Source organism: Chlorocebus sabaeus, chromosome 25 (assembly GCF_047675955.1).
Source record: "Chlorocebus sabaeus isolate Y175 chromosome 25, mChlSab1.0.hap1, whole genome shotgun sequence".
In the NCBI taxonomy this organism is placed as follows: Eukaryota; Metazoa; Chordata; class Mammalia; order Primates; family Cercopithecidae; genus Chlorocebus; species Chlorocebus sabaeus.
Window position 1 is genome coordinate 78,385,988 of NC_132928.1, and position 22,741 is coordinate 78,408,728.

The 22,741-nt window shown below is 40.7% G+C and overlaps 1 protein-coding gene across 2 annotated transcripts in view; it reads left to right on the plus strand.

Moving 5' to 3' along the window:
* The window catches only part of FMN2 (formin 2), a 399,785-nt gene that overhangs the window by 357,818 nt on the left and 19,226 nt on the right, over positions 1-22,741 (plus strand). For both annotated transcript variants that reach the window (XM_037986069.2, XM_073011866.1), the window contains one exon: positions 3,042-3,191. In XM_037986069.2, the coding sequence (XP_037841997.2) occupies positions 3,042-3,191 (150 nt within the window). The remainder of the gene's footprint in view (positions 1-3,041; positions 3,192-22,741) is intronic.

The window sequence follows — 22,741 nt, forward strand, 5'->3', positions numbered from 1 at the left end:
AGGTGCCTGCCACCAAGCCCGGCTAATTTTTTTTTTTTTTTTTTCAGTAGAGACGGGGTTTCACAGTGTTAGCCAGGATGGTCTCGATCTCCTGACCTCGTGATCCACTCGCCTCAGCCTCCCAAAGTGCTGGGATTACAGGCTGCTTGTTTTTTTTTTTTTAAGTATTTACACTTTATTTCAGGGAGTAGGGTGGCAGTGTACAGTTGAGACAGCGCTCGTGATCCTCAGATAATTGTTCTGGACACTCTACGTCACATACTCGGGTACACTTATTCTTTCACCATGGCCACATCCGAAGAGATAGCTACTGACAAAAGATTCTTTTTATTGTGACTCATGCTAGTAATCAGCTTCACATTTGACTTTAAATCAATTGTTGGATACTCATTTGGCTAACATGTTCATAAAGTTTTACACGAAGAACAATTTTTCATTGAAAAATTTTTGCCTCTTCTAAGGTGAATACATATATTACTACTTCAGTTTATAACTTGCAAGGTACTTTTATTTAATCTTCATGACAACCTTGAAAAGCAGGTATTTTTTCTACTTACAGATGAAAAAAAACTGAGGCTCAGAAGTTAAATTACCTGCCTAAATCTATGTGCTTTGTATAACAAAGCCAAGAAGAAATTATTGAATAATTAGAATGATTATCACTAGTATCGGAAGCTTTTGTGCCTGCTGGTAACTAAACAAAAAAATTCTTCAGAGAACATGATCACCTGAGAATCTGTTCATAAGTCAGCCCCAGTTGAGTTAGTTATAATTTAGAGAATATTTTTAGGAAATATATATTTATATTTATTTAATAGGCAATATAAAATATATAGCATATGTAATATAACATATGTAATATAAAATACATTTGTTTTGTGTTGACGCATTCAACAAACACTTTGGCAATTCATTTTTACCCATTGGACTTCAAAACAACTGTTTGTGATAATCTCTGTTTTACAGTGGAAAAACTGAGGCACAATGATGTTAAACGGTTTGCTCATATAGCTGGTCACAGAGGCAGGATTCAATATTCCTTGTCATCTCATTCTAAATCTTACATTCTTTGCTTTTGATACCATGCGACCTAGTGATAAAACTTTCAAAATGTTGCAAGATAGCTGACTGGATGAACTAGCTCTTGCAACTTACATATGGCTACCCAAACAGATGGACTTGCTCTGTAATAAGTTTTATGAAGTTCAAAGACCAGAGCAATGAGGAGAATGAATAAACAGATAGAAAAGACTTGAGACCTAACTTCAGCCTAACAGGTCATACATTCTTTTTAGGTATATAAGGAAAATGACCAGTTTTCCCAGAAGGCATATATGTGTTTCTGTTATCAGTTGTAATAAAATGTGACCCAGATATGTCTTATTGTGTTCTCTGCCATCTACTCTCCGGGCAGTTCCGACGCCATCAGCACATTCCGCCAGATGCGTTCTCATGTCGCTACCATAGCTCGTGGCAGCCAGATTCTCACGCTGCATATCCACTTCACAGCCTGACTCTTTCTCAGGTTTAATTGACCATACTGTGTCATTTTTCTAGTAGGCTAACTAAGGAGAAAAATATAATACCTGAGATCCACACATTTGATCAGATCCATCTTGTCATCTCTGCCTGGAACTTCAAAAGCTGATATCCTGGGGATCTTGCTGCTCAGAGACAGCCATAGGCAAGCTTAAAAACAGCAGATTAGCCATAGCTGTGAATGTTTATTTTTACGTGTGATGCTCTAACTCTTTTACCTTCTGAGCAAACTCACCTTAAAGATCTCAGTATTTTAAAAAATTAGCCAGGCGTGGTGGTGGGCACCTGTAATTCCAGCTACTCGGGAGGCTGAGGCAGGAGAATCGCTTGAACCCGGGAGGTGGAGGTTGCAGTGAGCCGAGACTGCACCATTGCACTCTAGCCTGGGTGACAGTGTAAGACTCCGTCTCAAAAAAAAAAAAAAAAAAAAAAAAAAAAAACCACTCAGTATTTTAATGCTCATACTGTTTTTCATAGTAGACATTTGAAATCAGCTATGGCAAGCTGAATACACACAGAGATATGTGTAAGTGTATATGTTAGGGTATGTATATATGTATATATACATACTTTTTGTCACTGAGCAAAATCAAGTTGCCTTTGATATTTCTACTTTAGAGTAGATCAAACTTGAGTTTTTGTGGAGCAGAAATAGTGCTGGCCCCAGGCCAAAGAAAGAAAAAATAAAGACAAGCTTCTTTGCGTGCCACCCCGTTGCAGCATCTCTGACCTTTCTCTAACCAGTCCTCTTACCTCAGCATTATTGACTGTATTGGTCAGGATTCTGCTCAGGGCATCACTCATGGGTCTAGAAGACTTTTGTTAAGTCAGAAACCTACCATTTACTAGTGGTATGTTCTTTGTCAAATAACCACTTTGAAACTCTTCTGAGCTCCCTATAGCTGTAATATTAAGCAGCCTCTGAGTGGCGCCTTCTGAAAACTGGTCCTGAGCAATCTACTGTCACAGTGCTGGCTGCCATATTGGTCTCTACTCAATGATAGCACCGTGGTCACTGACGGGAGACTTTGTCAGCATCTCCTGGGACTCTTGCTTTTATTCCCTCTAAGCATGTAGGAAGGCAAATAGTGTATAAGCAATATAATGTAAATATGGACTACATATTAGTTTGGGGACACTTGGTTGATATTTCATTTGTTTAGAGTTTAGAAAGAAAGTCTAGGCCCACCACTTTCAATATGTCTCATCTTGATGACAAGTTCATTTCTGGAGTGTGTCCAACACAGAGTGATGAATTTTGAAATAGAATTGGTCAAGGGGTAGTTATTAGTACCTGGAGGATTCTTGTCAGCTGCTACTATCTGTATCCAAAACTCTTAACATTAAACCGTAAGAGAGCCAATGTTGGTGCTTGAAGAGTTTGAGTCCTCTTGGTAATAATAATTGTGCATGAATAAAATCGGCATTTGGATAGAGAAAGACTATCCCATATTGGAAAGTAATCATGGTTTTTATGCTCTTGCGTGTGTATGCTTTGACAGCTTTTTGGAGACTACGGCATATTTCTTCATGAAACCAAAACTTGGAGAGAAGGAGGTATCCCCAAATGCTTTCTTCAGTATCTGGCATGAATTCAGCTCTGACTTTAAAGACTTCTGGAAGAAAGAGAACAAACTTCTTCTACAAGAGAGGTAGGTATTTTCATTTGCACAATGGCATTTTAAAACTGGTGTTTTATTAGGTGTGGCACCACGGAGGTTGCCAATTTTCATAGCCTGAATAAAAAATTAGATGGCCCTCAACCTGGGGTAGCAAGTTAAAGAGGATGCTGACATTTGGCAAAATGTGGAGTTTTAATAAGAAGAGTCAGCACAGAAGCTGGGACGCTACAGAGAGAAGCTGGGGTGCTGGTTTGCCAGGACCACTGTCGGGTGACACAACTTCTGTCAGGAGGAAATCATGTAAAAGTGACCACGTAAGAAGGCTTGAACAACCCTGCTGCAATGGCAGACGCACCCACTTCAAAGAACAGATAGCAAAGGCTGTAAGGGTAAAAGGAATAGTTTGCTCAGTTCACAGGCTACTGTCATTTTACCACTCATATCAAAATTTCATCCAGGTATCACCAAGAAACACAGATGTCAATATTTTTTCAAAGACCTTTCAAGATTCTTGTAGAATTGTGTGACACTTTCTAAAATAAATCTTCTCAGGAAGGGGACTGTCCCCTCTTCAGTATATGGAATAAAGTCTCCATGATTATGAAATTCCATAGAGGCGTATTACATATTAAGTCATGAAGAATGCTAGCCCTGTCAGGGCGGCATCCACAAGTAGCTGCGTCTAGTGGGAAAATAAAGGGAAACAGAAGCTATACTATAAAACAAGCCATAATGCCAAACCAATCCGTATGCTTCCTAACATCACTAACTGTAACTTTACTTTAGATCTTTAGAAAACTTACATCCTGTGGGCCGGGAGCGGTGGCTCATGCCTGTAATCCCAACACTTTGAGAGGCCAAGGCAGGCAGATCACTTGAGGTCAGGAGTTCGATACCAGCCTGGCAAACTTGGCGAAAGCACTCCGTCTCTACTAAAAGTACAAAAATTAGCTGGGCGTTTTGACGGGCACCTGTAATCCCAGCTACTCAGGAGGCTGAGGCAGGAGAATCGCTTGAACCCAGGAGGCGGAGGTTGCAGTGAGCTGAGATTGTGCCACTGCACTCCAGCCTGGGTGACAGAGCAAGACTCTGTCAGAAGAGGAGAGGGGAGAGGGGAGAAGAAGAGGAGAGGAGAAGAGAGGAGAGGAGAGAAGAGGAGGCAAGGGGAGGGGAGGGGAGACTTACATCCTGAGCAAGACTCTGTCAGAAGAGGAGAGGGGAGAGGGGAGAAGAGGAGAGGAGAAGAGAGGAGAGTAGAGAAGAGGAGGCAAGGGGAGGGGAGGGGAGACTTACATCCTGAGCAAGACTCTGTCAGAAAAGAAAAGAGAAGAGAAAAGAAAAGAAAAGAGAAAAGAAAAGAAAACTTACATCCTGAGAAATTTTGTTCACAAAATTCTGCTGTTTTCTGCTTATTGTCTTCACTTTGGTCTGCTTATACACGATATCATGGTTGTTCACCTTGCTTTCAGTTGTAATTCGATTTTGATACCTCCTTAAATTAGATGAATTAATTGATAACATTTATTGAGCCTGTAAACTATGCCAGACTTGCACTTACTCCTATAATTAATTATTTAGATCCATAGGTCTGTCATAGAAGAAACTATCCTCAGTGAATAGTAGGTGGAAAAAGAAAATGGCTTGAACAGAAGGAAAACACTTTAAACTTGCACTTTAAAGATAATGAGCTTATTCTACTTCCAAATGCATCAGTAGGTGTTAACATAAAAGATGAGAGCTTTTAGTGAAATTTCTATGCAGGTGGGGTAGAAGAGATAATTGCTTAAAAGTAAGTGTATTTGAATCACTCTTCTTTTCCTTCAGACTAAGTCATATATTAAGTGATATTTACCAAAAAAGGCTTGCACAGTTTGGAAAATTGTAAAGTGGAAGCTTTTTTTTTAAACCTTAGCACATCACACAGAACTTCCCTTCATGCCCTTCCCTAAGTCCCTACCTTCCTCCTTTTACCTCTACTCTAAACCTGGTCCCCTAGAAAAGAGTTTGAAACTTATTTACACTAAGGTTCAAAATGAAAAGAGTCGTGTTTCCCCTTGCGCTATGATTTTCATCATATCTAGGATGAGAGTCCTCAATGGGAGTGTAGACGGTGTGATTTTAGACATCAACAAGACAGGACTGATGACGTTGTCGCTTTGGAGTAGCTGGTCCAATGCACATCACGTAAGCAAGTGCATCGCAGTTGGAGAATGGCTTGATCCTGTCGTGGAGGTCCTAGGCCAAGGATGCTGGACACCCTCCTTCTCGCTTTCTTCTGCTAGCACAGACCAGAATATAAGCTGGTGAAATGCTTACTTAGAGAAAATGTTGAGATGGACTCATTCAGATGCTTTGCTCCCTAAGCATCCTCACAGCCCCGTCTAATACATGCCCCACGAGAGCATCCTCAGAGTCCCATCTAACACACACTCCATGAGATAGAACTGTTTCTAGATGACATTTTCAACAACCCACTGTTTGGTGGCATTGTGTGCAGCTGACATGCCCAGAATGAGCTTTGCTTCACTCTCTAAGTATCTCATAAAATCAGCCAGATCCATTTTTTAAATTCTTTATCCTGTGCTTGTCATGTCCTAGAACTATGTGATGGGCTTTGGGTTCACACTTGGTGACCTGCCATTCATGTGAGCAGCGTTGTGAATTGGCAGTTTACAAGTGCTCTTGACTGCAGACTTAGTTTTCTAAATCATTTGCTTTTAATAAAGGGCTAAGGAAGAACACGTGGCAGGTGAGAGCGCTGCTTTGCCTTTTGACTTCCAAAATCTGTTACCCTCTTGGCAAATGATAAGCAGGTTGCTTGAAAAGGAAAACCATCGGTTGGAGTTTTTTGCACAACAGCCCTGTTCCTTTCCTTAGTGAGGGACCAGCTATGTAATTTTTAGGAAACAGTGAAAAATGAAAATGCAGAATTTCTTGTATAAAAATGAATAATTTCAAGACAGCAAAGCCTTAAAGCAAGCACAGAGCCCTTCTAAGGGCGGCGCCCCATCTGACTGCCCAAATGCACACCTGTGCCCTACTTTGGTGTAAACTTTTTTTTTTTGAGATGGAGTCTTGCTCTGTCACCACACTGGAGTGCAGTGGCGCAATCTCGGCTCACCACACCCTCTGCCTCCCAGGTTGAAGCGATTCTCCTGCCTCAGCCTCCTGAGTAGCTGAGACTATAGGCGTGCGCCACCACGCCCAACTAATTTTTGTATTTTTAGTAGAGACGGGGTTTCACCATGTTGGCCAGGATGGTCTCCATCTGTTGACCTTGTGATCTGCCCACCTCGGCCTCCCAAAGTGCTGGGATTACAGGCGTGAGCCACCACACCTGGCCTGCTGTAAGCTTTATATTTTATTTTCTATAGTTAAATGGAAAAGGATTTCAGAAATGTTTTGAATGCCCCGGGACATGAATAGGAAATGCCAGTGGGGTCATTTAAGAGTGTGAAACTTCTTGTACAGTTACTGTCAGTGCCAGTAAAACCTCAAGTGGAATTACAAATACTTAAAATGGGATGCTGTTCTCCAACCTATTTCTCACCTCTGTACTCCTATACTATTTACTATCAACCTGTTTTCTTCAATGGCTAATCTTATACTGCCTAACAATATGTCGATTTTATACCATTAATTTTAGAAATTTGGATGCTGGTCTTTTTTATTTTTAATTAAGAACCACTCAGTGTGGGTCTTTCTCAGTGGGATGAGTGTCCTCATATCTGGTACAGCCCTCACTTCTCACGGGCCACACCGCCTTTCCGCTCTTTGTGTCTCCATAAATATTTGCTGACTTGACTTGTTGCATCATTACCATTGCGCAGACATGGAAATAAGAACTTAGCCTAGTAAAGTAATGAAACATGTTTTCTTGCATAACTTGAGTTGATCATTGTAGATAATAAAATCCCTGTTCTGAATACCTCAAAGCAAAAAGAGAGAGGGACAGAGACAGAGAGAGAGATTTTATTTGTTTAGACAGTCAAACCTCAGAAGGGCGAGAGTGGAACTTGCCTGTGGAAGGCCTGAATGCAGAATTCTACCTGCTGTGAGTGGGGTTAGTCAGCCGCGTGTGTCTGTACCTGTCTCTTCTGTGATCCATGTGTCTTTTTAAATGTCCTGTCTCTATTCTTTCTCCTTCTTTCTCCTCTTCTTTCTCTCACCCTTTCTTCCCAACCTACCACTCCTCTGTAGCTTAACTTTCACTTGCAACCTAGGCTGTTCCTTAGCTGTCAGCCACTGCCATGGCTTATATTCTCATAACCCAGGAGAAGAGAGCAGTTTCCATATCCATCTGCAAAAGTGCCAGGGAGGAACTCTGAATGAATTGTGTCCATCTCTGAATCAGCCCTGGTGGTACCGTGGTTAGCTTAGCAGTTCACAAACCTGATCCTGAAGTGAGAGCAGAGCGTTACCAGGATTGACAGTTCCCTTCAGAGCAGTGTTTCTGAAGGAAGAACAGTTTCCCCCCCAAAAAGAAACAATAATCTTTATTATTTTATTTTATTTATTATTTATATTTTTATTTATTATTTATATTATTTATTTATTATTATTTTATTTATTAAGCCTTTAAAAGTAACTCATGTAATTAGCAAAATGTCTTAGCATGGTAGAAATAACCTGAAAGATGGTGTTAATGGTGTCCTTGAAATTTTTCTGATAGAATTTTCCTTGGACTAGTTTGATATGTATAGATTGAAAAATATCATGAAGGTTTTAAATCCTGTCTAAATTTTTCTTATGCCACTATTTCTAATTTGTGTCTGATTATAGAGTGATAATAATAACTCTATTTTCTTACTTGGTCCTGATGACTCATATGATTTGGTTGATATATTTCTCAAAATAGTGAATTTCTACACATCTGTGTCGGATAGGGCTGCTGTCTTTTTGCCAATGTGTTTGGATTTCCAAGTTAGCTCTGCCACTTACTGGCTCCAGAATCATAGAAAGTCAATTGTTTTTCAAGAGTCAGTTTCCTAATCTGTAAAATAGAAATGATAATATGATCTTGCAGTGTTATCATGTGGACTAAATGACATAATGTATTTGAAGTATGTAGCACAGTATCTACCTTCTGAATGCCTATACTGTTTTTCCATCACTTAATTAAAGATAGTATCCCGGTCATGGCTCCCTACAAGGTGATATAACATTGCTAAGGCATGTTAAGCATCTTAAGAACAGAGTCTGTAAACACAAAGTATTATTGTGACTCAGTTACATTCTTGGTTAGGCAAAATATCTTGGTTGTGAGTCCAAGGATGAACTTTAGTTTGAAAATGTTCATGTAACCTATCCCTCTATGTCTACACTATGTGATACAATGGACACAAATCATGTGACCCACTGGTTTTGTCATGAGTCAGAAAAATTATTTTTTCATCTACTTGGAACTAGATATGTACAATTGTTAGTAAGAAATCCTCCTTTTTTGAAAAAATAATCTAAACTTGTCATCACTGAGCAACACAAAACATGTGCAAGTATGTATTTTTTAAAATTTCAATTTGTCAGCCGGGCACGGTGGCTCATGCCTGTAATCCCAGCACTTTGGGAGGCCGAGGTGGGTGGATTATGAGGTCAGGAGTTCGAGACCAGCCTGGCCAACATGGTAAAACCCCGTGTCTACTAAAAATACAAAAATTAGCTAGGCATGGTGGTGCGTGCCTGTAATCCCAGCTACTTTGGAGGCTGAAGCAGGAGTATTGCTTGAACCTGGGAGGTAGAGGGTGCAGTGAGCTGAGATCGCACCACTGCACTCCAGCCTGGGTGACCGAGCGAGACTCCAGCTCAAAAAAAAGAAAAAATTCAATGTGTCTGTGTTCACCAGAAGATGGGAAGGGAGACTAACATGTATTCTTCCAAGCATTTCCCTAAGGTCTCACAGAGCGTAGTTGTAGTAGGTAAGGAAATAGGCAGTCTTCGTCTCTTATTTTCAGGAAGGCGTTAGCGTGACTGTCACCTAGCCACTAATGAGGCTCTGTGGAGCTAGGATAACAAGAGCTGTATTAATTAAAAGAAAGAGGTACAGATTGATAAGAATGCGTGTCTTTTTTTACCCTGATTGAGAGGCTATGGTCCAGGTCCTGGGAAAGGAGGGTTAGGCATCCAGAACAACATCACTTCTTTCTTTGCTCTATTGAAAGTTGCGCTCAGTTTTCAGGATGAGTGTTCAGCTGTATAGCAATGTGAAGCTACCTGTGATTATTCACTCATTCCGTATGGAGTCGTACTGGACAGTGAGACGTTCAAGTACATTAAATGAAAGTCTCGTCTTCTTCGAGCTAGCAGTATAGCACTGGTTGGTGTATCATGCAGTGGGAGGAACCAGGAGCGCGGATTAAGGAATTCTGCCCAGAGGACTTTTGACATGGAACGTGGAGCAAGTGTAGGATTTTCACAGGCAGTCCAGAGAGCTAAGGACTTTTAGGCAAGAAGAAGATCTGGCTCTGGCCACTGGGTCCCAAACCTCATAGTGTGTATTGTGGCCTATCATTATTTCATTTTTAGTTGGCCTGAGATATTTTAATTTAATAAATCATGACATTAGTAAGAGTTATGTTTAAAGTATTGTCTAACTTAATTTACTGGTTTATTTTACTTTGAGACAGGTAGTCTTTGATGATCCAAGAGAAGGGATAGCTACTTCTCTAATTGCACAAGCATGTGGCAGTCAAGTCTTGTTTCAGCCCAGCTGAAACCTGTAATTAGAGGGAAATAATTGGACTGTTTATCCTTAGAAGGTTATGTGTTCCATTGGCGAGCCCCTCATGCCTTGTTAACATTTCTGTTTCCATAATTGATTTGTATTCAAGTGAGCTGTATGTTCAGATTTATGTATGATATTATTGGAGTAAGTTTAAGGAGGAAGAGACCATTTTCAAAGAAATTGAAAATGCAGCTGAAGAATGGAGATAAGGAAAGTTTATTCTTATGCAATAACGTACTTGCTGGATACCTAAATGAACCTGCCTCTTGGGCTGCAATGTAGCATTCTTGCATTGCTTGATAAATGAATTTGGCCAACCACTCACCCTTTTCATTCAGGCATCAATTTTTAGAAAAATGACCCATAAAGAAATCCTCTTCTCAGTGCCAACTTTCTGTAACCAAGGGTTTGGCAGGAGAGTCAATGAACAGGACAGTCAAAATAGTGGCCAGTGGAGGCTGAGGGTGTGTAGAGATTTATCTGTATTCATGTATTGGAATAACGAATACACATTAAAACAGTAAGTAATGCATTCAACAATTATTTATGATATGTATGCCCTACTATGTGATAGGCAACATTCCTGGCCGTGTGGATCTTTTCTCTTCTCGTGAGAGAAGCAGACAACAAAAAGTAAGCACGTATCTAAGTTACAAGCTGAAATCAGTGCTATGAGGAAAATAAACAGGGAGTCATCTTGCAGAATCCAAAGGGAGGAAGGTCATTTAGAGAGGCTGGTCAGAGGAGGCCTTTCTGAAGAGGCAGCATTGCTGTGGACACCTAAAGAATCAAGGCAGCAGCCCCGTGAAGGGGCACAGTGGGGAGGGGGTAATGTGGTGTATGAGCATTCCGGGCACACGGTAGGGATGTTCACGGTAATGTGGCAGGAAAGACTGAGCACTTCCCAAGAAAGATGGGGGCCATGCAATGAATTTGATAAAGCAAGCTGGGGCCTGAGCACTTAGGCCCTGGTAGGTCGTGGTAAACATTGACTTTTATTGTGCATTCAATAGGAAGCCATCAAAGGGTTTTGTGTTTTTTTCCCAGAGAGAAAATAACCTTATATGATATATGTAATGAGAAGATTATTGGCTGCCAAATGGGTAGTAAATTGGAGAGTGGAGAGTGTAAAAGCAAGTTAGGAAGTTATTTTAGTGACCTAATTGAGAGCTAGGACTTTGCAGACTGGGGTGAAGGCAGTAAAGATTATAGAAAATAGGTTAATTTGAGATATATTTTGGAGGAAAATCTACATAGATTTGCTGTTCGCAGGTTCCTGGATGAACCAGTTTTGGGAATCAGAAAATGGTAAATGTAAGCTCAGATACTGAAAAGCTAATATTCACTAGGATGCTAGAGATCAAGCAAGCAGGGTTTTCCTTTCTTCCAAAATGCTGTAGAAAAAAAGCTGAGGTTAAGAAAAGATATGAAACCCTGGATATTACGATATTTACTTCGTAAAATTTAGTTCTTTTCAAAAAATGGAAGGCCCTAAGGTAAAGATTAGCTGGGAAAGGGCTTTGCGCTTGCTTCTTTATCTTGCCGTGTTCCAAGAGATGTTTTTAAAACTTTGGGAGATCTTCAAAATCCTCAATTCAAAAACTGAAGAAACTCTCAGTAGGTAGTTCTAGAGAATCCGGACCAAGAGCTAAGAACGTGGCTTGTCCAAAGATGTTTTTGGTTTGGTAAGGATTTGAACACTGTAGCATCTTTTAATGAGTTTGTAGACACTTGTAAGGTATCTGAGAAATTTTTAATTCCCCTTCAGCATTTGCTAAAAGGGTTTTTTGATGTCTTAGCAAAGTTTGCAGTAGAACTCTCCTGGATCAAAATATACTTCCTGGAGTGAAGATATTTAAAGTTACTCCTTTAAAAAATAACATCATGTGGCTTATGTGGGCCGAAAACAAGATCCTATTCAAGCTAGATGATGTTATTTTTCAGGGGCAATTTTTAATTTCTTTAGGATACTTTCAAATGATGTAATTGTTATAATCTGCTAGAGGAAGTACAGACCTGTTGAATTTGAATAATATCAAATTAACAAATTGTTAGGTTTGTGTGGTCTTCTGCTAGAGCCTGGATTTTTAAGATAATCAAAAATGTAAGGAGCTAAAGGCTTCCCCATGGTTCATTCCCAGCATGACATGCTCCGTGCTAACTCTGACACCTTTGGGCAAAGGAATTCCACATTCACACACTCCTCCTGGTGACTTAAGGATTTCAGCTTCACACACTACCCCTGTTCCCATTAGGGGGAGTGAAGCTTTAGAAAAATGGAAAGCGTTTCTTCTGCACTTAAACATTAGTAGCCTTAGGGCAAATGGATAATCAAAGCCTATTCCTGAGAGATGAGGGAAGAGATTACCTCCACCAAGAGGTATTGATCCCTACAGCAGGGTTGAAGCTAACAACAGATGTTAGACCAAGACATGTTAGCAGTTATTTTATTTGACAGACAGCAATTCGCTCACCTGGTTTTGGCTGCTGGACTCTGGTTAAGGTTTAGAAGCAGCTGTAATAAGGCATTAAGCTCAGTTTTAAAAGCAATTATTTGTGAAAGCATGTGTTGGGTGTGTATGTGTTGGGGGATGTTAGGAGGTTGGATACCAAGAATGAATATCAGTATTGAAGTACTTTGAGAATATATGTTTCAATATAGGACCTACAAAAAATTAGATAATATTCAGGTGTCTTGGACAGAGAGTGAAAAGAAAATGATCCTAAAAATGTAAGTAGAATGGCCAGTAAACACATGAAAAGATACTCCACATTGTTAGTCCTCAGGGAAATGCAAATCAAACCAAAGTGAGATATGCTTCATACTCACTAGGAAGGCTGTGATCAAAAAGACAGACAGTAACAAGTGTTGCAGATGATGAGAATGTGTGGAACTCTCATACATTGCTGGTGGAAATACAAAACGGTTTTTGCCATTACTTTTATGGCAAAAGCCACGATTACTTTTGCACCAACCTAATACGTGGGGCCTGAACGTAGATTAGTCCTTGTAAGGAGCTGGAATCTCTGGGTACAAAGGGAGAAAAATGGAGAGTGACTGCAAATTAAGTTTCTTTTGGGGGGACAAAATGTCCTAAACTTAGATGGTTTTAGAGGGGTGCACAAACCTATGCATCTACTAAAAAAAAAATTGACATTCACGTCCAGTGGGTGAATTGTATGCTATGTGAATGATAGCTCAATAAGGCTGTTTTGGTAGAAAGAAGAATTAAGTAGAATTCACACATTAGCGTTACATTAGAGTTCTAAGCAGAAAAGTGGACTACAATTGAACATACTGATGACCTCCGGTTATCTCTATTCAGAGTGTTCACGGTGTTGAAAAGTCTGACATTGGTTCCTCTTCTTCCTGCCTGGCTCAATTCCTGCTATTTCCCCTGTACCCAAGTAATTTTGTATGTACCCAAGGAAAGCAAATCTTGTAACTACAAACATGACTATTAGCTAAACAGAATTTCGGAGATAAATCTGCTGGAAAAAGCTTTTTAAAAAATTGCACAGCTCATTCCAGAATCAAAAAGATCATCATCAATTTCGATAATTAGTAATTTGCAGTAGTTCGACTCTGTAGTGATGAAATAGGCTGGTGCTTTCCCGGTGTAAACCCATGTCAGGAAATCTAAGTCATGTTTTAAAAATATACACACATGCAAAAAATACTATATGTATGCATGTGTGTGTGTGTGTGTGTGTGTGTTTTGAACAATTATTCGTCTATTGTGAATAAACTTTTTCAAATCTAATCTCCATGGGAGGAGTCCTATTATTCAAGTTTCTATAATACATAGGACCTTTATTGCTAATGGAAAGAGATAAATACTGAGAAAAAAATAATTTGGTCAGGTGCTGTGGCACACACCTGTAACCCCAGCACTTTCGGAGGCCGAGGCAGGATGATTGCTTGAGCCCAGGAGTTCAAGACCAGCCTGGGAAACATAGGGAAACCATGTCTCTACAAAAACAAACCAAAATTAGCTCCGCACGGTGGCGCACACCTGTGGTCCCAGCTACCTGGGAGGCTGAGGCAGGAGAATCACTTGAGCATGGGAAGTTGAAGCAGTAGTGAGCCATGATTGCGCCACTGCACTCCTGCAGAGGCAACGGAGCAAGACCCTGTCTCAAAAAAATAGTAATTCAATATGATAAAAAGTGGTTAACTGGCAAGGTAGGGTGGCTCACGCCTGTAATCCCAGTACTTTGGGAGGCCAAGGTGGGTGGATGGCTGTAGTGTAGGAGTTGAGACCATCCTGGGCAACATAGCAAAACCCCATCTCTACAAAATATACAAAATTTAGTTGGGCATGGTGGCGTCTTCCTGTAGTCCCAGCTACTTGGGGGCCTGAGGTGGGAGGATGACTTGAGTCCAGGCTGTTGAGGCTGCAGTGAACTGAGATAGTGCCACTGCACTCTAGCCCAGGTGATGGAAGTGAGACCCTGTCTCAAAAAGAAAAAAAAAAAAAGTGGTTAAAGTACATAAAAGGAAAATGAATGTATCTGTCTTTGCTATGGGTAAAGATTTTCATCTTTCACTTCTGTTTAATGAACACTTTACATTCTCTCTAGAATCCCTATCCCCCCGGTACCCACTTCCTCTGCTTTTCCTGTGACTTTCTGCTCACTGACACTGGGCCCCACTCCACGGCCTTCTGGCCAAGTTACTGCTCGGGGTTTTTGCTTGCCATACAAGGTTGGCCTTAGAAACTTGAACCATGGGCAGCTACTAGGCCATGAGAAGAATTTTGAGCCCGTGGAAAGGAAACTCTTGTTTAAGGCAGACAATACTAAAGACAGACCTTTGATATGGTACCTACTAGCGAGGAGATACCCAGTGAAGATTAACCATACTGTTGCTGAAGAACTGGCTGTAGAATTACAGTGCGGTCTTGGATATTGACATTTCTAGTTCATTCAAGTTTCCATCGATTGAACCACAGTCATCGTGGCAAATTAGGATCATGTAGCTTGGAGTTCTTTGGTTTATGTGAAAAGCTATTGTACACAATTTGTTCCTCCTTAAAGGGACATGTCAATTGTCATCATCATTATTTAAATTATTATGTATATATGCTATTTCTTCTCCCAGATTTACTGAGGCATAATTGACAAATAAATATAATATGTATAAGGTTATACAATGTGATGTCTTGATATACATTGTGAAGTGCTTATCACAATTAAGCATTAATGTATCCATCAACTTTTTGCGGTGAGAATACTTAAGATCTATTCTCTTAGCAGGTTTTAAGTGTACAATACATATTATTAATAATAGGTACTGTGCTGTACATTAGGTCTTTACACTTGCTCATTTTAGGGCTCAAAGTTAGAAGTATTCTTTGACCACTATCTCCCCATTTCTTTTATACTTATTATAATATCACATCAAAATTCAATTCTAAAATTCTTGGTGTTTTAAGACCTATGATTTTGCAATTTTTGTAAGAGTAGTAATTCTGCAGAGCCAAATAAATGAAAACAGCATTACACCTAATATAATTCCTAAAATGATGTAAAACATTTTTGTGTTACAATTTAGGCTTTCTAATTACAACTATAATTTATTAATTATATTATCTATCTGCACAATCCCTGTGAATATTGTCTTATATGAAGCCTATGAGCATCTTCACTTCATTTCATTCTGTTTTGATTTACTTTGCTTTTGTTTCCTAAGATCTGTAATAAAACACCAAGGATCCCAGATACCTCGAATGTCTTTCTAAGTCTGAAAACTTTATGTAATCAACCTCGTCTGTCATTTTATCTTGTTGGTAATACTAAACATTCCCTAACTAATCTTTTAGCATTGTCTCCATCCTCTCCCACCTGGGCCCGGCCACGTTCCACCTCTGATTGATTACAGAGGTCGCTCCCTTCCTTTAGGGCCAGCAGCGAGGCTGGCACCCGAGCGTCATGCTCGGTATCTAGATGAAAGAACGTGCTCCTGGCCAGCGTGGCTCCACAGCTCATTGATCTCTCTCTGGAGAAAGGCTGGTATGTCTCCTTGCACATTTCTTTTTTAAATGATTTAAAACTTGATGCTGAGCTCTATAAAGTTCTGTCTGGATAGCTGTGCCTTACAGAGGGAGGGTCATCCTGAAAGATGCCACTTCTGCCTTTTCAAAAAGGGCACGCAGACTGTTCCTAGAGCAAGCCACCTCCACCGTGGCATTGTGTGGAATTAGCTAGTGGTTATACCTGGCGAAGAGAAAATCAAGGTTAAGAGGACAACAGTGGTATCCTTGTGCTACTGTACAGTCAGAAAGGAATTCGGCCCTATCCCTTGGAGGCATATGCAGATTCAAGTTGTCTGGTTTTTTGTAAGGAAATGTTAATTTTTAAAAGTATTTGTCTTGGCCGGGTGCAGTGGCTCACGCCTGTGATCCCAGCACTTTGGGAGGCTGAGGCGGGTGGATCACGAGGTCAAGAGTTTGAGACCAGCCTGGACAAGATGGCAAAACCCCGTCTTTACTAAAAATACAAAAATTAGCCGGGCGCAGTGGCGGGCGCCTGTAATCCCAGCCACTCGTGAGGCTGAGGCAGGGGAATCACCTGAACCTGGGAGGCGGAGGGTGCTGTGAGCCGAGATCACACCACTGCACTCTAGACTGGGCAACAGAGCAAGACTCTGTCTCAAAAAAAAAAAAAAAGTATTTGTCTTGAGGAGGACAGAATGGCAGGTGTGTTGGCTAAGTCTGTAGCTGTTTTGCTGTGAGCAGAATAGAACCAGCATCATTAGGTCAGTACCAACTCTTTTTGGGCTTTACAATATTCTGCCCCGCAGTGGTTCTGGGGATGAGCTGGGAGATGAGATGATCGGAGTGCTCCCAGGAGGAAATGCCAGCAAGCCGTGTAGAGAGGCTCACCTGCCTGCTCCCCGAGAGGGGCCTCATCCCCTGACTTTCATTCTCCTAATGATGACCTCTGTCTCCGCTAAATTAGGAGTCACCAGGAGTAAAAGTAGTAGAGCAATAGAAGACAGTGTGCTTATAAGCCTGATATAGTAAAATAGTGGGTAGCAGCACCCAGCAATGAGACACGAAGGAAGTGTAGTGTTGGGTTTAGTTTTAAATAAACAGATAATATCTGTCATTATATTAATGATTTCGTATTTTGCTTTGCATATTTTACCACTATTAATATTTCTCTTATTTTATAACATGGGCATCTAAAGTGGGCTGCATTTACCATCACTCTGAAAAATAAAAAAAACTTAAAATTCAGTTATATATTGGGAGGCCAAGGCGGGCAGATCACAAGGTCAGGAGATCGAGACCATCCTGGCTAACACGGCAAAATCCCGACTCTACTCAAAATACAAAAAATTAGCCAGATGTGGTGGCACTCGCCTGTAGTCCCAGCTACTCAGGAGGCTGAGGCGGGAGAATCACTTAAAGTCGGGAGGCGGAAGTTGCAGTGAGCCGAAATCACACCACTGCACTCCAGCCTGGGCAACAGAGCAAGACTCTGTCTCAAAAAAAAAAAAAAAAAAAAAAAATTAGTTATATAGCCATTCACTCTTTTTCAAAAGAATATATTGGAACATGCATGACTTAGGCATTCATTTAGAATTTCAAATACCCAGAAGTGAATGACAGGCAAGAATCCCCATTCCTTTAATTAGTCAGGAAAAAATGGTTCAGAGAGATGAGCCTCTAAATTTATTGAACGAGGAAAAAGGACAGAGGTAAAACTCCTCTTTAAACTTTAAAATATTCTAATGATCATTATATTTAGATAATATATATTTTTACAAAAATTATATCAGAAATAAAAGTGTATTCGTAGATCTTAACTTTACGAGATGGAATTATTTTTAAAAATTAACCTCTAGGGTTCAAATTCCTGTGACTTAAGGGTGAACATTTTTGGAAAGTTTGATAAAATTCCATTTGGCCACTTCAAATTTTTCCAGGTGTTTGGGGGAAGTGTATAAAATGAGGCATAAAAAAGGAAAAAGTATGAAACAAGTAGAAAAAGTAGTAGAAAAAAAGTATGTCATCAGTTAAGAGATTTCACCAGTTAAGAGAATCTCAGGTGCCCACAGATAACTCAGCGGCTTTCATTTTAAACATCTGACTAGCTGTAGATCTTAATACATCCTTAAATTCATGTGCTGTGTTTATGACAGAAGCACCCATAATTCTATACTGAGTATGTACACAAGTTTGTTTCCTACAACCTCTGATTAGTTTCCTTAATGTTTTCGTTTTTCAGAGGCTGAATAAGGTGCATAGTAAGAGCACGTGCTTGTAGGTTAAAAAGACCTGGATTTGATATATATCTCTGACAGCACCCGTGTAACCCTTGACAACTTAATGTACTCTCTGAACCTGTTTCCCCATTTGTAAAATGAAGGTACTAGAGGCCCCGAATTCCTGGAGTAAATTAAAGGAGACACAGAGTATAAAACATTTAGCACACGCTTTCAGGTATAGAAACTTCTCAGTTAATGTCAGTTGCTGCCATGATCATTAATATATTAACGTTGTTTGAAAAGCAATAAACTTAGCATGAGAAAGATTTAGCACTAAATAAATTCACAGAAGCCAAACCCCACATAATTCTATTGTACCAACCACCCTTCCTTAGGTTTGTATTCCCAAACATGATTCAAAGCACTACCAATGATAAGCCCTTTGACCTTGGGCAGTTATTTAATCTTAGTCAACTTCAGTTTTCTAATTTAAACCATTGAGATATCAATCACTAAAGTACATGGTATTGAGGCTGTTCATTACATTAAGTGTAATAGTCCCAACACAGTGAATAGTTCCTCACAGATGCTGACTATGAAAATTAGCACCAAAGGTGTTTTAGAAATTACTACTATTATTACAAATGAGCCCAGTGTTTTTCTCTCCATGAGTAAAACAGTGAGGAAGAACCGGACAGAACGAGGAAGAGCTTGGAAAAGGAGGAGAATGAGAGTGGGTATTAATGAAGCATAGAGATGAGGAAGAACAATGGTGCTTAAAAATGGAAGGCAAGGAACACATAGAAGGTAAAAGTCACCGGAAATAACTTCTCTGTGAGGGAGTTTATATCTTTTTGTATTAGCAGCATGATCCGCCACTTAGTATCTTAAGATATCATTACCATGGAACCCTGTGCTTTCTTCATCATAGATCCACAGCAATCACGGCGTTTTCTCTTTTTTTTGTCTCCACCAAATCAACTCACTCTTGCTGAGCATCATTCTTCATTAAGATATGGCTTTGGGGCCAGGAATGGTGGCTCATGCCTGTAATCCCAGCACTTAGGGAGACAGAGGCAGGTGGATCACTTGAGATCAGGAGTTCAAGACCAGCCTGGCCAACATGGCAAAACCCCGTATCTACTAAAAATACAAAAATTAGCTGGACATGATGGTACCCACCTGTAATCCCAGCTACTCAGGAGGCTGAGGCATGAGGCTCGCTTGAACCCAGGAGGCAGAGGTTGCAATGAGCTGAGATCGCACCACTGCCCTCTCACTCTAAAGAAAAATATAAATATATATGACTTCCAATCCTTTAGATTATAGATCTCCTATTTACAGTAGTGTTGTGTTGAAGTCTTTTAAAGGACAAGGATCATGCCTCTTTTGCCCTCTTTACACATCTTGTTCTTGTTAGTTAAGCATTAAGCAAAGCTGTCAACATAGCATAGAAACACAGAGGTTGGAGTCAGGGATAGAGAAGGAGCTGGGAGCATTTAAAATAGAAAGCCAGACCCAAGTAGTAGCACTAGAGCACAGGGTATGGAGCCTGAACTTGAGGCTACATAATATTTATGGCAAATTCGAGATAAAGGTGGAAAAGCTATTGTTTTTTAATGTCATGGGCCAACAAATGAATGGACAGATGGTTAGATGAGGAGTTACTGGAAATGACACAACCATTCAAGAAAGAATACAAACCCAAGTTAGCAAAGTGATGTTATTAGGAGGAAAGCTTGGCTCCTGTGTTTAAAAGCTCTTTACTTTGTTTATTATTAGTTTAACAAAAAAAGTCGAATCACTCCCGACCGACACACTTTACCACTGATTACAATCCACTCGTGTGTCCCAGGCATTCAAATGAGAACCAAGGACTCTGCACAATCTCTTAGCTTAAGAGAGGCAAGAACATGACCACTGGAAAGGTGGTGAATGACAGTAAAGAGGAAATGTGTTGATTTCCATATAAGATGTACTTTACTGTTCATTAATAAGTATTAAAAGCAAGTTTCAGCCAGGTGTGGTGGCTCACCGGGGCAGGAGGGTTACTTCAGGCCAGGAGTTCCAGACCAGCCTGGACAACATCGTAAGATCCCCATCTTTACAAAAAAATAAAAGAAAAAGTTAGCTGGGTGTGGTGGCACCTGCCTGTAGTGTGCCTCCTGGTGGCACACTACAATGGAGATAACAATTGCCAAAGATGGTATTGAGGCTGCTAATGATATTAAGTGCAAAAGTCCCAACACAGTGAATAGCTTATCACAGGTGCTATTAAAATTAGTACCATTGGTGCTTTAGAAATTACTGCTATTACGACCAGCTACTCAGGAGGCTGAGGTGGGAGGATCACTTGAGCCTAGGAGTTTGAGGTTATAGTGAGCTATGATCATGCTACTATACTCCAGCCTAGGCAACAGAGCAAGACTCTGTCTCTAAAAAAATAATAATAGGCTGAGCATGGTGGCTCATGCCTGTAATCCCAGCACTTTGGGAGGCTGAGGAGGGTGGAGCACCTGAGGTCAGGAATTCCAGACCAGCCTGACCAATACAGTGAAACCCTGTCTCTATAAAAATACAAAAATTAGCCAGGTGTGGTGACAGGCACCTGTAGTCTCAGCTACTCAGGAGGCTGAGACAGGAGAATTGCTTGAACCCAGGAGGCGGAGGCTGCAGTGAGCCAAGATCACGCCACTGCACTCCAGCCTGGGTGACAGAGCAAGACTCTGTCTCAAAAATAATAATAAGTTGCATAATGATCTCAGAAAAGCTAAGAGTGACATGCTCATATCCAAATTCTTAATCACTAGTAACCATTTGCCATTTTCTCCCTGATTGTGACCTCTCTAACAGGAATAATGGAGTCTACAAACTTTGGGGATAATTATTATAATAGATACAGTTTCATTCCTAATTTTATAGTCCAGACCCATAATCTCTTATCTACAATTTTGAGACCCAAAAACCTCAGAAACCAAAAGCTTATTCATATTTTTGTGGCAAATTTATCTGTCAGCGAAACTCAACTTTCATGGGGCTATGTATAGTCTTTACTCATTCTATAGTGTGAATGTTCATATACTTACAGAAATATCAATGTGTTTGATTATTCCATGCTATGTCAGACTCTTCTGATAGTGTTATGCTCCATATTCCTGTCTGATATTGGAAACGTTCTGAATTCTTTTTTTTTTTTTTTTTTTTTTTTTAATTCGAGACGGAGTTTCACTCTTGTTGCCCAAGCTAGAGCACAATGGCACGACCTTGGCTCACCACAACCTCTGCCTCCCGGGTTCAAGCGATTCTCCTGCCTCAGCATCCCCAGTAGCTGGGATTACAGGCATGTGCCACCATGCCCGGCTAATTTTGTATTTTTAGTAGAGATGGGTTTTCTCCATGTTGGTCAGACTAGTTGCAAACTCCCGATCTCAGGTGACTCACCCGCCTCAGCCTCCCAAAGTGCTGGAATCACAGGCATGAGCCACCGCCCGGCGGAAGAGTTCTGCATGCCAGAATCCATCTAAGCCCTAAGAATTTGGGGTAAAGGATGATAGAATGAATGGCTGGCCGACTGAACCATTTATTCACTAGCCCTCGTCCTGCTCTGTCTAGAACCACACAGATAAATCCAATCGTTTGTTCATGTAATAAATCTGATATTTAAGGTTAACTGTGAAGATTCTACCACGTTTTCTGTTGCCCTGACATAAATCCTTAGTCCTGTTCATTGTTTTGGAGTCTCTTGGACTTTTCTGATTCATCTGGCTTCCCGCTCACCCTGGGCTTCATCATCTGATAGTTCAGCTGTACCAGCACTGGTACTATGATTTATGCAACAGATTCCACCTCTCACTTCTCACCACTTCCCAGGGTCGTCAGGCCAGACTCTTCACACCTCCTGCTCTGGGATAAGTTCTCTAAGCTGGACTACTTCAAAATCAATGTTCCCCAACCTCAGGTAGATTCTCTAAGGAATGGATATCCTGAGACAAATCCTAGGAAGCGTGAGGGGAATGGGAAGTCAAGAGCATTTTCATTCCAATTTCCGTTTTCCTCTCTAATCGTTCCCCATACTGCCACCTTCCCCATTCTTCAAACTGTAAGCACCACTTCCGCGTGCTTCACTATGAGTGTGTGACTTGTCCGCATACTTCCCTGGGGTCCTTCAGTATGTACTTACTAAGTGTCTGTTCTATACTAGACAGTGGAGCTGTGAATACAACCAAATTCCTGCCCTGGTGGAGCTTACATTATAGAAGAGAGGTCCAGACCATCGATAAATATAGAGTGAAGCTCCAAGGAAAAACAGAGCAGGGCAAAGAGAAGACAGCTAGGGGAGGTGGTTTATTGTATTTCAGTTAGCCAGACAGTGCCTCTGAGAGGTGATGTCTAAGCAGGGACTCAGAGGTGAGGGAATAAGCTAGTGGATATCTGAAGAAAGAACCTTCCAGACAGATCGAGCATCGCATGCAAAGCTCAAGGAAGGAGCATGTTTAGTCAAGTGTCCAAAGTGACTGGAACAGAAGGAGTGAGAGTTGAGAGGTAAGAGAAGAATTCCGAGAGGGAGCACTGGGGCCAGACTATGTAGCCTAGTGGGCCAAGTGCAGTCAGGCCTTTAATAAGGAGGGCATTGAGGAAGAA